This window comes from Pteropus medius, unplaced genomic scaffold, assembly GCF_902729225.1.
Source record: "Pteropus medius unplaced genomic scaffold, Ma_sr-lr_union100, whole genome shotgun sequence".
Lineage (NCBI taxonomy): Eukaryota > Metazoa > Chordata > Mammalia > Chiroptera > Pteropodidae > Pteropus > Pteropus medius.
Window position 1 is genome coordinate 3542029 of NW_024349225.1, and position 16220 is coordinate 3558248.

The 16220-nt window shown below is 35.7% G+C and overlaps 1 protein-coding gene across 1 annotated transcript; it reads left to right on the plus strand.

Moving 5' to 3' along the window:
• The first annotated feature begins 7240 nt into the window (after positions 1 to 7240).
• PTGS2 (prostaglandin-endoperoxide synthase 2) lies at positions 7241 to 13768 on the plus strand. The gene is made up of 10 exons (XM_039881229.1): positions 7241 to 7292; positions 8088 to 8204; positions 8327 to 8470; positions 8998 to 9141; positions 9560 to 9741; positions 9906 to 9989; positions 10098 to 10344; positions 10644 to 10930; positions 11315 to 11462; positions 11615 to 13768. The coding sequence occupies exons 1-10, from the start codon at positions 7241 to 7243 to the stop codon at positions 12022 to 12024; spliced, it is 1815 nt and encodes a 604-aa protein (XP_039737163.1). The 3' UTR covers positions 12025 to 13768.
• Positions 13769 to 16220: the final 2452 nt, after the last annotated feature.

The following is a 16220-nucleotide window of genomic DNA, read 5'->3' on the forward strand; positions in this document are numbered from 1 at the left end:
TTACTTTAATTTGTAAATATATGCATTTATTCCCTATTGGTTTATCTTCTGTCTTCCCCTCTATATCATAAGCAGGCCCCTATTTTTGGTAATCAGTGATAATCGTTAATGCCTATAATGCAAATAGATGACTGAGCAAACATGGTTCCAAGAAAACAAAAGGATAAAAGCTATACATAATCTGTCATTTGCCAAACATCTATGGAATAATTGCAATGAGCCAGAGATTTACATCTACCCTCAATGGTAATGTTTACTCATAAAATCAGTCTTTCATTGTCTGATTGATTTGCTAGATTCAATTACGAGCTCTGAATTTGACTCAGACATAAGCTTTGTATCTTTTATTCACAGAAGACACCTAGTAGGTATTTTGTGAAAATATATACAGCAATCAAAAGAACAAATATTGTATACGATGAAGAAATATAAAATATATACGAGATTTACCCTAATGCATTAGGACTGCTTAAAGTTAAATTTTGGAAATGAGGAATAAATTGACTAGTAAGTATGAAATGCACCCATTAAGTCACTTCACCATTTTTATTTTGTCTTTCTAAATCAGTTTTTACACTAGAAAAATTGGTAAGGAAGTTGGATGTGGGCTTCTTTTTTAAATAGATTTTTTTTCTATTTGCTTCCAAAATAAATTACATGAATCACTTATAAACAAAAACAGCTGATTTACAGAGTAAGGTTTTGCTTAACTGCCAAATGAAAAATGTAAATTTAAAAACAGTGTTGCAACTCTTCAAATAATCTCTGAATGGAATCAAGTAAAACCACAAAAAGGAGACATGTTCTGGACTGTTGAATGTCATAATTGCCCTATGATCATCTCCATAAAAAAAAATATATTTTTCCAACAGCCAGGAGCCAAGGATTGATCTGAGAATAGTTTAAAGTATAAAATTAAAAAGATAAAAATGGAAGAGTGGAAATGCTAAGATATGCAAAGTCTCAATGGCATGGCACAATAATGACCAATTGCATGTTAAGTAACAGATTTCAGGAAACCTAAATATGCTGGATTTAAATGTCTTCTGATAATTCAAAGGAATCCATATATTTTATTTATTTTCATTACCAACTTATAAGTAGATGAAGAAACTGATGAATAACAAATATAAGACTTGTCCAAAGTTGTAAGGTCAGTCTCTCAAGTAAAATGCTTCTTTCATTAAACTATGTTGGAAATAATGATGGGATTTTCGATATGAAGATTTAAATATTTTAGAGCACATCAAATTAGGGTATGTAAATACAAAGTACATGATAAGATAGAAGGAATAAATATAAATATACTGAAAAAAGTGTCTTGTATCTGTGAAGAAAATTAGGCGTTTTTAGTATCTAACAGAACACAATCTAGTATCCCACATTCTTTTGGTGACATTTTTTTTCTAAATAAATTTTTATTAAAATACTTATTCTTTATTATATGGTAATAAGCATTCATTTAGAAAATACAAAAATATAGATTAGCAAAAAGCTGAAAATAAAAATTACCTTTAGTCCCACCACTAAGAGATTGCCACTCCTAAAAAAAAAAATTAAGTGCCTGCTAAGTACCAGATACCACTGTTTCTCAGACCTCATCTCCAAAGATCCCTCGACTCCCTTCCCACCAGGCATACTGGCCTTCTTGCTGTTCCATGAACATTTCTAAGAGTGACCAATTTACTCCTTTACAGTTATGCATCTAAAGACATCAAAAATTTAATAGTTGTTAGTATATAGTGATGACTGAATACATGAACACTATTAGTAGTATTTATTATTAAATCATTAATATTTTGAGAAAAATTATCTCTGATTTATTGTTTCTTAGTGCAAATTATTTTTTTCCTCAAATTACTAAGCAATTCTTTATTGAATTAGTTGATCATGGCCTTTGCCTATTTACCTATTGGTACGTTTGATTTTTTTCATTTGCAAGTGATCTTTATTTAATAAATATTGTAATTATTTACCAAATAAATTGTCTTGGTGTGATTCTCCTTTTAATTTTATTGTGAGCATTTTTTAAAAATACCTAAGGATTTTAAATAATTTTCTCTAGTCAACATTTTTTATATAACTTTTATCTTGATCATCACATATTCATTTGTTTAATATTTTGAGCACAGACCATGATTTAGGTATATATACTAGGTATTGTACTAGGTGTTAGAGATAGAGCAGTGAACTGAAGAAACAAGGATCATAGTCTCGTGATGGGTATTTTTGAGAGAGGAAGGGAGACAATAAGCAGGTAGTAAATAAATTTTAAAAATTAGGTTGTAGAAAGTACGATGGAGGAAGTAAAATGAATATATTATGGAGAGAGTAACTAGGGGATATAATATTTAAGCCGGTAGCTGAGAATAAAAAAAAAAATATCCAGCCATGTAGAGGAAAACCATTCTGGATAAAGATAACAGCAAGTGAAAAGGCCTTTGGGCAACAAAAAATTAGATGTGATTAAGACACACAAAACTCAGTGTGACTGGATTTCTTATTGTGTGAGAAAATATTGCAGAGGTGGGTAGGAACTTGTAGGCCATCATAAAGGGTTTAGGTATCATTTCAAGAGCAATGAAAAGCCGTTAGACTTGACAGGTGGAATGTGATGGCTAACATCACTTTTAAGAGTCTACATTTAAAAACTAGGAATATTAAAATTGACATATGCTCAGCCTAACTGCTCCATGTGTAGCTGTTGGAACTCATTTAACTAGAAATCTATAGGTAGGCAAATCTCTAGAGGAAATCATTCAGGATTCCATCTCCATAATGCCATCAAGGATCCAGGATTTTCTTAACATTCCTTTCTCATATCATCGATATGTTGACTTGTACAAGATGGCCACAGCAGCTCTAGGTGACTCCTATAGCTAGGTGACTCCATCAGGGTCTGCCATCATCATTGAACTTAAAAAAGAGCTTTACAAATGTATATACCTTTGATTTGGAAATATAAATTTTAGGAAATGACTACAAGATGAAATAAAGGTCATCCAATTTTTAAAGTTGATGTCACAGAAGATATATCTGCTCACTTATTTAATAAATATTTATTGATCACTAGTAGTGCTATTTTAGGCACTTTGAATATAATCGTGAAAAAGGCATACAAAACCCCTCTGTTCATGGAATTTATATATTTGGTGTGGGAGACAGATAGTAAACAAAATACGTAAATACAATATGAAGCACATGAGATGCCCATAGATAATACATCTGAGTGGATTGTGAGCCTATTAACTCCTATGGAGACTATTAATAAAAAAATAACTTTTTATTAAGGATAAGTTTGGTTTCTAGTATGGTCATATGAAAAGATCCAGGGGGTGGCTGGAAGAGCGGATTTGAAATTCAGATTGGATTACAGGATAGACATGCAGCTTTAGAGTCAAGAACCCCTGAAGCTCTTGTTGAAGCAAATGGAAAAAATGCAAACCTCTAAGACAAGAGAGTCGTTTCAAGAGTGAGAAAAGGGTCTAATGCTATTTCTGAATACGAGAGGAGAAATAAATGCTTCAGATGTTTGCAAGGGAATCACTGTCCCTAGGGTAGAGTGAGAAATTAGTTAAGAAATGAGCATCTGACATTATTCGGCCTGCAGCATTCAACCTTTAAGATTTTTACCAATGATTGTGAATAGTAGGCAAACAAATATGCATTGTCTTCAGCAAAAGTCTTATGGCTCATGTGATAATTGTTGTTTTCTTACATCACTACAAATGAAGTGAAATTGTAAGGGGACTAGAATTAATATGTGAACAAGTAAAAAAGAGGACAGCTAAAATCAAGTCCTTATTTAAAGGCTGAGGTTTTAAAGGTTTTTTCCTAATTAAAAAAAACTTTATTTTTCTGAGAGCAGTTTAAGGTCATAGCAAAATCAAGCCAAAAGTACAGAGAATTCCTTGAATTACCCCCCACACACTTGCCTACTATTAACATCCCCCACCACAGAGGTACATTTGTTAAAATTAGTGAACCTACATTGACATATTGTTCATCCAAAGTCTATAGTTTATTATAATTTTGAACAAATTTATCTGAGTAGTTATGATATATACTACTATAAAAAATAAAGAAAAAGAAAAATCAATCAGGGAATTGAGTTCTTTGAAAAAAAGATTAATGTTTTATAAGACTTAGAAATGGATATTATTCGTTATTTTTTCATGGCTTTATTTGACAAGGATTTTTTTTTTTTAACATTTTAATTAAAAAAGGATTTACTAAAGACTAAAAAAGAGTTCTTTTAAAAGTAGCATTTCTTCCTTTCAAGGAACAGACACACTCTGTGGCATGACCTTGCTAAAAATATCTCTTAAGAATAAACCTGATGCAATGTGGCAAAGCTTCTTTTTCTAGCCAGTATGCCATGAATACAAATGACCAGAGGCAATCTGCACTCTTTCTGAGTGAATCACTAAATCAATCAAAGTAGAAGGGAGGGAAATGGAGTGAGATTCTTTGCCTGAGTAAGTGGTTATGAGCATCCTTCAATGTCTGAGTGGTAGAACCCTGCTCAAAGTATTAAAAAAAAAAGTCTCTCTTAAAAATGTTAGCTCATTTGGAATTTTGGGTATTAAGAGTATTGTTCATTTTCTTTTAACTCATATGAATGGCTTATCACTTCCAATAATAAACATGTCATTTCTTTTCAGTATATTCATGTAAGTTAAATCTAAAATGAACACTTCACATGTGGCTTTTTAAAAACATTTTAACCTCAAACATAAAATATACCTAATGACATATTAGGTATCTTCACACATCATAGAGGGAAAAAAAAGTTGATAAAAATTCAAGCAGCGAAAAGGGGCAGTAAAAACAACAGAATACTCGAATGTTTTTCAAATAGTCAATTTACCAACAAATTTCAGAGACTAATAAATTTTATACAGCACATGCACACATTTATCTAAAATACACACAGCACACTAAATATATAAAAAGTGAGTTATAAATTTTACATAATCAAAAAATTATTTATGGTGATACATCATGACATAATAATCATAATACTTTTCCAAATAAACAGGTTTAGCCATTTTGATTTGCTTTGGGACATTTAATATCTACCCCCAATGACCAGCATCCCAAAATGCACTATCATTCTATTTTATTGTCTCAGATTTGTCAAAATTATTTAATAAGTCCTGTCACAATAGTTCTTCCTCATGCCCATACTTGGGCTTCCTTTCTAAACTGGACTTCCCTTCTAGATGACTCAAAGTGTCATTTTCTCCTTAAGCTTTTTCTAACTCCGTAAGTACATAGAACTCTCTCCACTCTAGCAGGCTACAGAATTTACAAGTCAAACCAAGCAGAACAGATGTTTTTTTATTGAATTTCCACTATGAAACAGATTGGAATTTCTTTAAGATCCAAGTAGTCTAAAATGTGATTATTCTCTATGCCCTCTTTTGTCTTCGCTTTTGAATTCAGTCTTGGCAAACAAAAGAATACACTTCACACATAGTAGGTATACCAATAAGATCTGATGAGGAGGAGGATGATGATACTCAACTTCAAAATGAACTCAGGATTACAATGTAAAATTTTAGTACACTATCAGAGTCGAAAATGGATTCTTACATGGCATCTCACCAAACTTGAATTAGTAGTCCCAAAAATCAATTTAAAATTTGAGTAGATACAACCTACTCGTTTAAAATGAAACAAAAAATTGGATTAAAATTTTTTAAAATCTATGCTCTTATTTCACATAAGACTCAGTACAGTAAGTGGGAGTGTCAAAAATGGAATGATTAAATATGACTAGAGGAAAAGCTTCCGGGATGAAATGGAATTTTAATCATTTGTGTCTCATGTAGAATCACATAATATGTACATTAAGCAAAACGGCGAAATAAAAAGGTGAGTCGCTTTTCTTCTTTAAGACTTTTACAAATTGCGGTACCTGGTGTAGTTTTATTTCAAGTTTTATGCTGTTCTTTTCCATCAATGCTAAGAATGTATGGATGGCTTCATTAAACTTTTTATTCTCCACTTTGCTGCGGCCACCACCAAGCAATAGATACTAAACAAAAGCAACGGACGGGGAAATTAAAATCATTCTTCCTTTACATCCATTCCATCCAATTCCTCATCAAACTGTGTTCCAAAATAAGAATAGAAAATTAGCCCTAAATGCAATGTTGTACTTTGATCTACGGTCACACCTCATCGTCTTGGAAAATTAGCCCTAAATGCAATGTTGTACTTTGATCTACGGTCACACATCATCATCAGGGCAGAAAGACAAAGAAAGCAAACTTTAAAAATCTTCCTCTTATTTGTAGCTTCTGTTTAGGACAGGCGACGACAATGGTGGAAACTACACAGCAAAGAAAAAATACATTAAAGCAGATGTTTAGCATCCCTGCACATCTTGGGCACGTCTGTTTTCCTTGTTCATCAGAGGAGAGGAAATGTTATAGTGGGGATAGCTCCAGCCCAAACTGACTACAGGATAACTGCCTAGGAGCAGAATCGTGGAGAGAAATTTACCCGCCTTCCTCTCCAGGAAGCAAAGGCGCGCTGGTGGTGTGGAGAACAGTATTTCTTACGAGAAAGTCGTGACTTCTTCAAGGCTTTCCAAAGACCTAGGGACCAGACACGGCGGCGGCGGCGGCGGCGCTCTAGGGGATTCCCTACGTGCGCTCCGCAACCTCAGGCACTCGATTCCCGTAGACGGAGCACAGCGCCCCGCTGCCGCCGCCCTGTCCGCCCCAGGGGGATCGGCCTAGAAAACCGTCTCTAGGAAAAGCTGGGACGAAGATGGGCAGGAAGGAAAGGAATCTGGCGCAACCCCGGGCTCCAGGGGCAAAGGAGCTGCACGAGGTGGGGGAAGGGAGATCGGAGTAGGGAATGCGCTTTTTGCACCCACCTCGGGGAAGCCGACAGCAGCTTCCTGGGTTTCTGATTCTCTCATCTGCGTGGGTAAAACTTCCAGCCCCCAGCCGCTCTTACGCAATTATTTAGCGAGGGGCGGGAGTTGGGCTTGCGGGTGGGGGTGAGGGGTTAAGGAAAGGCGGAAAGAAACCGTCACGGCATCACGTGGGCTTCGTTTTCACACATAAAAGGAAGGTTCTCTCCGTTAGCTTCCAGTTGTTAAAGGACTTGCAGCAAGCGTCAGGAGTCCGCCCAGGAACTCCGCCCAGCACCTCCTCCAGCCTCACTGCAGCGAGTCCACACACCGCGCCGCCGCCGCCGCCGCCGCCCGCCCGCCGCCGAGATGCTGGCCCGCGCCCTGGTGCTCTGCGCCGCCCTGGCGCTCAGCGGTGCAGGTGGGTACCTGGTCCCGCTCGCCCCGCGCTGCTGGCTCTTTCTGCTCTGACTTCCCGGGGCCCCCCTTGCTCCGAATACTCTCCGAATAGGGAGGCTGTACGACTTTGTAGAGAGCTTGGACCACTTGGATCCAAAAGAACGGGTGGATATCCCAGCTTTGCCACCAGCTCCGATCATCAGTTACGGGCCAGTTACTTTAATCGGTCTGGGTCACACTTTTCTCCTCTGCTAATTAGCGATAGTGATACTAATTTGGAGATTGTCATTATAGGAAGACAGGATCTGATCAATATATGTGAAAAGCTTGTGTGTGTGTATCTCCTGTTATTGACTGGGAGCAATTGCTTTAAATACCCTAGTTAGTGCTTTCCTGCCCCGCAAAACCACATTATTTTAACATAAGCACGGTATTTTAAAAGTAAGCAGTTTTAACTCTGCAATTTTCCCTCAATTTTGATTAATGTACTAGATCTACCCATTTTAATTTTGAGAGCGCTACTTATTCGAACTTCTTTAAAATGCTAATTTGGACACTGAAAAAGTGTCCAAAGAGCTTAGCAACATGATTTCCAAGAATAGAATATTCTGCTACCCTCATTTAGAATAGGAAATTGGTATTTCTACATTATAATCATTCTGTGAGGCAGGTTTTAAAAAAATTGTTTTCCCATGACTATCTGTATATTTCTTGAATTTATTATTGTAAAGTTGACCCATAATAAGTAAAACAAAAGTTTAAGTCAAGATTAAGACACTGAAGAATGATTTATTTACTGACCTTACTTTCATTATAGCAAATCCTTGCTGTTCCAACCCATGTCAAAACAAAGGTGTATGTATGAGTGTTGGATTTGACCAGTACAAGTGTGACTGTACCCGAACAGGATTCTATGGTGAAAACTGTTCAACACGTAAGTTTGCCCTTGGGTGTCCTCATTTGGAAGGGGGGATATATACAGTTATCATTTTACAGATTCGTATCTTAATATGGGCCCCATTAACTTGTCATTCCTTTTTTTTTCTCTTATTGCAGCTGAATTTCTGACAAGAATAAAATTATACCTGAAACCCACTCCAAACACAGTGCACTACATACTTACCCACTTCAAGGGTGTCTGGAACATCGTTAATAATATTCCCTTCTTGAGAAATGCAATTATGAAATATGTGCTGACATGTAAGTATTGTCTCTTTCTAAGGTTTTCAGCTTCCTCAAAGAAAAATAATGCCTTCCGATACTACAGATTACTAAACCTAATCCAAAAACATACTTCCAAACTTGTCAGAATGACTTTAAATGTACCTTACCTTTTTAGTGTACCTTCTACCCTAATGGCCCCAAATATTGACATTTCAGTCCCATCCAGTATATAAAGTCTTGCCTCACAGTCAGAATTCTATTTACAATCCTACATACCTCTTCTAAGCTTCTTGGGTGGTTCTTCGAAAAATCAAGATGACTAGACCATCATGTCTTGTGTAAAGCATACATACTTTATCAGAGATGTATTTTAATGAATCGTTCTTTTTTAAGTACAAGTGGCAGTTAGACTTTAAAGTGTAATTATTTTAAAATAAGGGTATTTTTGTTGGAATTAAATTCAATCTCTGGTGCTACTTCGCACATTTTATGATAAAATGAACAATTGATTTGTCTTGCATATGGGAACAAATAAAACAATTTCTTTTCCTTGAAAATTTCAGCCAGATCACATTTGGTCGACAGCCCTCCAACTTACAATGCACACTATGGCTACAAAAGCTGGGAAGCCTTTTCTAATCTCTCCTATTATACCAGAGTTCTTCCCCCTGTGGCTCACGACTGCCCAACTCCCATGGGTGTGAAAGGTGAGTGAGAGAAGACAGATATATTGCAGTGGGGGTTGGATTGCTACTTAGAAAATTTGACCTTAAACTATCATTTATTTGTAATAAAAGTCTAGGTTTTTTTCCCCCCTTTTTGAAAATGTGAATCTGTGTAAATTATTCCATGAAAGTAAATGAGCATTTTGGCATAATGTCTTAATGTTTTCAAATTCTTTCATTAAAACTGAATCCATACTAGTTAAACAAAATAGATAAACAAAATAGATAAAATTATTCCATACAACATTGTTTCCCCATATCTTAGAACTTTCATTTTTGATCCTGGTCACAGTCGTATTTCTCCTGTAAATGGGGAATGCCCTGGTAAATTGACAGTCACTCTCTGCTTCCTTGAATATATAGATGGATTCTTAGCATTCTCATTTTTTTTTTTTTTCAGGGAAGAAAGAGCTTCCTGCTTCAGAAGTGATTGTGGAAAAATTTCTCCTAAGAAGAAAGTTTGTCCCTGATCCCCAGGGCACAAATTTGATGTTTGCATTCTTTGCCCAGCACTTCACCCATCAATTTTTCAAGACAGATCACAAGCGAGGACCAGCTTTCACCAAAGGACTGGGTCATGGGGTAAGAGAGAACTATTAATTTAGTATTTTATGTTATGGCTATGAAAAAAAAAGTGTTTTATTAAAAATTTTTAATCAAAGCAAGCTAAATAAATTATTTCATAGATACTTTATACAAGAACAACTTCAGCGGCAATGCAATAAAATTTTTCCATAATCTTCTAGGTGGATTTAAATCATATTTATGGTGAAACTTTGGATAGACAGCATAAACTGCGCCTTTTCAAGGATGGAAAACTGAAATATCAGGTTTGTACCATTTGAATATTAAGAATTAGTTATGACTCGCCACTTACCCTGTATTTTAAAATCTCTAATTCATTTCTTAACTTTTTAATGAATGTTTATTTTTTTTAGATAATTGATGGAGAGATGTATCCTCCCACAGTCAAAGATACTCAGGTGGAGATGATCTATCCCCCTCACGTCCCTGAACACCTGCGGTTTGCTGTGGGGCAGGAAGTGTTTGGTCTGGTGCCTGGTCTGATGATGTACGCCACAATTTGGCTGCGAGAGCATAACAGAGTGTGTGATGTGCTTAAACAGGAGCATCCAGAATGGGATGACGAGCGTTTGTTCCAGACAAGCAGGCTGATACTGATAGGTAAGGAAGACGAGAAAATAATTTCAATAAAACCCTCTTCCTCATTTAAAAAAAAAAAAAGTAGTTTATTACCTTTGCTATGCTTTAAGTAATTCTGGGGGAATGTAGTGAATGTAAAATCACAGGCTCCATATTAACTCAATCCTTGAGCATGACTGTAATATAACTACTTTTTGTTTCAATAGTAAAAAGAAAAAAGCAGAAGTGAAGAAATAGCACAACAAAATTGCGTTTCGGTTGCCTGAAAGTAAGTGATCAGAAAGAATTAATGTTCCAAATTCTTTATTTTGTGCAAATAGGAGAAACTATTAAGATCGTGATTGAAGACTACGTACAACACTTGAGTGGATATCACTTCAAACTGAGGTTTGACCCAGAGCTCCTTTTCAATCAACAATTCCAGTACCAAAACCGTATTGCTGCTGAGTTTAACACACTCTACCACTGGCATCCCCTTTTGCCTGACACCTTTCAGATCGAAGACCAAGAGTACGACTATCGACAGTTTATCTACAACAACTCCATATTACTGGAACATGGGCTTACCCAGTTTGTTGAATCATTCAGTAGGCAAATTGCTGGCAGGGTAAGCATTATCATTGACAAACGACACAACAAAGGACTAGTCATAACTAGAATTTCTGCTACAGAAATTATTTTTGTTAAATTTACTAAAAAAGTGATTATTTTGCTAGTGAAATTCTTTTCTTAAAATAAGAAGCCTAACATTTTTTGAAAAGTCAGAGCTTTTAGTTATCAAATGGCAATATGTAATCATGCCTTAAATAGAGATCATTTCAAAAACTTTCTATAATCTTACAGATTACAGAAATAAATTCCAAACTTAAATAGTTTAGGCCTCAGCTGGGAGCATCAGTTTTACCTACTTTGTATCCAAAGAATACTTTTAAAATAGAAATTGTAAATATTCCCCCAAATTGTGTTTTATAATGTAATTCATTTTCCACAGGTTGCTGGTGGTAGGAATTTTCCAGCTGCAATACAATATGTAGCAAAGGCTTCCATCGACCAGAGCAGACAGATGAAATACCAGGCTCTCAATGAGTACCGCAAACGCTTTCTGATGAAGCCCTATGAATCATTTGAAGAACTTACAGGTGAGAAACAGTTTCTAAACTTCTTAAAAGATTCAGAGGGCCAAATGGAAACAACAGAGAAGGTGGAAGCAAATTGAGCAAAGGGGTAGCAGTATTTTTTTTTATTTTGTAAAGTTTCACATCGGTTATATCTCTCTTCATCACTTCCACAGGAGAGAAGGAAATGGCTGCGGAGTTAGAAGCACTTTATGGTGACATTGACGCCATGGAGCTGTATCCTGCCCTTCTGGTTGAAAAGCCTCGTCCAGATGCCATCTTTGGTGAGACCATGGTGGAACTTGGAGCACCTTTCTCCTTGAAAGGACTTATGGGTAATGCTATATGTTCTCCTCACTACTGGAAGCCTAGCACTTTTGGTGGAGAAGTAGGTTTTAAAATCATCAACACCGCCTCAATTCAGTCTCTCATCTGCAACAATGTGAAAGGCTGTCCTTCTACTTCGTTCAGTGTTCAAGATCCACCGCCCACCAAAGCAGTCACCATTAGTGCAAGCCCTTCCCATTCTGGACTAGATGATATCAATCCTACAGTGCTACTAAAAGGACGTTCAACTGAACTGTAGAAGCCTACTGATCATATTTATTTATTTATATAAATGATTCCTTTTAATTATTTAATATTTATATTAAACTCCTGATGTGACTTAATATCTGTTAAGGAGAAAGGGTTATACTTGTGAAGATTTTCATGTCGCTAATTTAAAGATGTCTTTTCTTCAAGTAAAAGGGAAAAACATTGCCTTGCTTTTTTTATAGACCGATGGGAAATGAATTTGACATCTTTTTACTTGAATTTCAATTTAGATTGTTATAATAAGAATCGAAGCAGTTTGAATATTGAAATGCTGTTACAAGATGGCAGAATGCTGCAAGTTTCTGTCTACACTATCGATACTTAACAGTGTATCTCTCATGATACACTAGAACCAACTACCTGCACACTGTTCCTTTATTTTATTCTTTTAGCCATTTCGCTAACAGAAACTCATCTGATCAGTTTACTTCTTCTATTTTGTTTTCCTGGTTTTAAGATCTGAGTTCATCTTTCTTTGGACTCTGTTTATATTTTCTTACCTGAACTTTTGCAAGTTTTCAGGAAAACCTCAGCTCAGGACTACTAGTTAGCTCCTCTTAAAAGAAATAAAAGAAAATGAAAGCCCTTGAAAAAGGCCTTGACAAAAGGCATCCTCGTATTTTAAGTGAAAGGCAGAGAACTTTGTAATTAATTTTAAATTTGCGTAACCAAAGAAGCCTACAAAGAGGCCAATACTTTAGAAAGAGCTGTGGGGCTCCTGATGGAAAGAAAGTTATAGCTCTATTCTAATGAATGTCCTATCTCCTTTAAAAAAAGCAAATAATTCCTGAATAATTCCCAGGAATATAATGCTTCTTCTTTTCCACATCTCATTGTCATCAGACACTTTCTGGTACTGTACATTAGTTAATTTATTGAGGATTGTTATTTATATTTTGTTAGGACACTATTGTTAAAAATTGAGTTAAAGCCTGTAATTACTGATTTTTTTAAATTTTATTTTATTATTTTATTTTATTTTATTTGCATTATTGTCAGAATCACTATATCTTCTTTGGGATTACCTCTCTGAACTATTTTTGAGTTCGACAGATTACCTCCCTGAATCATGAGAAATTAGTGGATGAAGATGTGTGAATAAATTTTCAGGAACCCAATTCTGATACACTGAGTTTTATAAGGTTGAATTTTTGTCTTTAAGGTTTACCTATACACCAGCCCACAGAGAATACTGTGTCTCATTAGTCTGGATGTGCCCTGAGACTGACCTTTTATATACTTTTTTAAGAACCTGTGGATGCTTCATTAACTAATTCAGCCATAACGTATTGAGGAGACATTCTGTGCAAAGCACTATAGATTTTAATATTTTAAAATCGAGCACTGATTATGGACATTAGTATTTGTGTAAATAATTAAAAGCGTGTCTATTAGGCAAAGGGAGAAAATGAAATTTCACTAAAGAGAAATAACTCAGGGAAATTTTTCTTTAAGATTTTATGTCTAAAAGGTTTATGGTTAAAAAAGAAATAGTCACCATTAGAAACGCTTGAATAAATAAAACTGTTAACATCACTGATTTAAAAACTGATTTGTTATTAACATCAACCTGTCTAGGAATTTGGAATGTGTATGTGAATGTTTTAGTGCCTCAGAAAAATGTGTATTTAAATTAACTTATGTAAAATATCGATGTTGATATTTGTCTATGTATTTTTATACTATTTAAAAATTGAAAACTTTCTTCTAAAATAAATTTTGACTGTTTCTAATGTCTTTGTCATATGATGTATGATTTCCCTAAAATGCTATACTTAAAATATATCATTGTCTTGTATTCTACCCATTCCAAACTAGAATAGCCTTTAATGAAATGGTTCTCAGTCATACAGAGGCTTCCTAGAAACACTATTTAAAATCTCTTATTCGTTGCCACACCCTACTGGAAACCATGTACTTCGTGCCATAAAAGATAACAAACTCTTATTACCTGATCTTGAAGAAGGGAAAAAATCAAGTACGCAAAAGGCAAAGAATAAGAAAAGAGTTACTAAGGAGGTACAAAATTAAAAGGGAAGTTCACTGAGAAAGAGATTATACTTGATTGGGCAAATCATTGATACCTGGGTCATTGGCTTCTGTTGTACTCCTGGCTCTTGACATCTTCTTGGTAATTTCAATATCCAAATGGACCACATATTTAACATGCTGCCTGGCCTCTCTCTTCCTTGGCCTTCTCCAGACCTGTGATGCCGCCTTCCACCACATTTCCCACTATCATACATACCTTGATCTTATCATCATTAATTACTGTGCTATTTCCCAAATCTTGTTTTCAAGCATCCTTTTTACCAACACTTACGGCTCACCTATTTTATTATTCACACGCTAACATCTAACTCTCCAGGTTCACTGAGCCTACTGACCCATCAGCTTCATCATTAAACTACTTATCACCTAATTTATCTCTACATTTCCTTCTTTATGCATCTAGCACAGATTCCATTGGCCATTGTTATAATCACTCCCTCATTCCTTGTATACTTTCCCTCCATCATACTTCACTGGCACAACTTAATTTCAGCCATCCTCCTAATCTTTCTGACTTCTCAGTAGCACTCAACACAAGTGTCTATAGCTTCTCTCCTAAAAGATTTTGTTTTCTTGGCTTCATGATTTGATACTCTCCTGGTCTTTCTCTATCTTCACAGAGTGCTACTACTCAAATTTTGGTAAAGCTCTTCACCTCTACTGTATCCATAAGTTGAAGTATCTTGAACCCCTCTCTTCTTTATCTTCACTCTTTCAGGTGAGTCTCAACCAAGCTCATAAACTGAAACACTAATTAATCCCTCCCAAATTTATGTCTCCAGAGCCAACCTCTAATTGTCAATTGACAACTTGTCCACTCAAATATATAAATAATGGCTTAGTTTATATCTCTGCCCTCTCCGTACCATATACCCAAAATATAATAAGCCAAAGCTAAGGATACCACCATCCTCTAGTTCTCAGGCAAAAACTCCTCTTTCCTTCTATGCCCATAGCCAATCCAGCAGCAATCTGGTTGACTATATCCCAATAAATCAGATCATGCCCTTCACCTGATCGAAATCTTCCAACAGCTTTCTATCACACAGTGAATAAATCTAAACTCCTTATCCATTACCATGAGGGCATCAGTGATCTGTCCCCTGCCTTTCTATATGATCTCATCTACCAGAATGCCTCATCCTTGTTCACTGTCTCTAGCACATTTCTTCTGCTTTGCTCAGTAGCAGTTGTTTCAAGCTGTTATCCCTATCTAGAATGTTCCTTCTGAAGATTTTTCCATGGCTGGATCCTTCTCCATGTTCAATTCTCAGTTCAAATTTCCCCTCTTAGAAAGGCCTTCTCCAACCAGCTAAGCTAAAGCAACTACTACAGCTATTTCATTTTCTTTATGGCATTTATTTCTACCTGATATTATCTTGATTTGTACATTTATGTATTTATTATCTGTGTCTCCTCTCTGGAATTTCATGTCTATGAAAGCCGCGGCCTTGTTTGTATTGTTCACTACTCTTAGAACAGTGTCTGACACTTAAAAAGCATTAAAATGAAAATATTCAATAAATGAATAAGAATAGACTTCATAAAAGAAGTAGACTATGTGTTGATTCTTGAAAAATGGGTAAACCCTTAAAAAACAGAGATATCCACTCTGGAAAATAGTTTGGCAGTTTCTTCTAAAACTAAAAATTTCATTACCATGTATATCAGTTTTCTATTGATGCTATAAACAAATTACCACAAACTTATTGGCTTAAACCGACACATTTATTATCTACATTTCCAGATGTCGGAAGTAAGAAATAGGTCTTTTGAGTTAAAATCAAGGTGTTGAGTTAAAATCAGTTTCTTCTAGATGCTATAGCGGAGAATGTCTCTCACCTTTTCCAGCTTCTAGAGGCCGCCTGCATGCCTTGTCTCATTGTCCCTTTCTTTATCATCAAAGCCAACAGGGTACTATCTTATATCTCTGACTCTGACTCTCTTTCCTTCTCCCAATAAGGGTCCTTTTGATTACTTTGCGTCCACAAAGATAATCCAGGAAAGTCTCCCCTCCTCATGATCCTTAATTTTTTCACATCTACAAAGTCCCTTTTGCCATGTAAAGCAACATATTCACAGGTTCCAGGGATTAGGGCATTGACATCTTTGGAGGGCCATCGCTTTGCCTAC

Bases quoted from the DNA above. Each gene is read 5' to 3' on its own strand.
- PTGS2 (XM_039881229.1), top strand. From the start codon at position 7,241: ATGCTGGCCCGCGCCCTGGTGCTCTGCGCCGCCCTGGCGCTCAGCGGT. The intron at 9,742-9,905 runs GTAAGAGAGAAC...ATAATCTTCTAG, and splicing joins CCAAAGGACTGGGTCATGGG to GTGGATTTAAATCATATTTA. The intron at 10,345-10,643 runs GTAAGGAAGACG...TTGTGCAAATAG, and splicing joins AAGCAGGCTGATACTGATAG to GAGAAACTATTAAGATCGTG.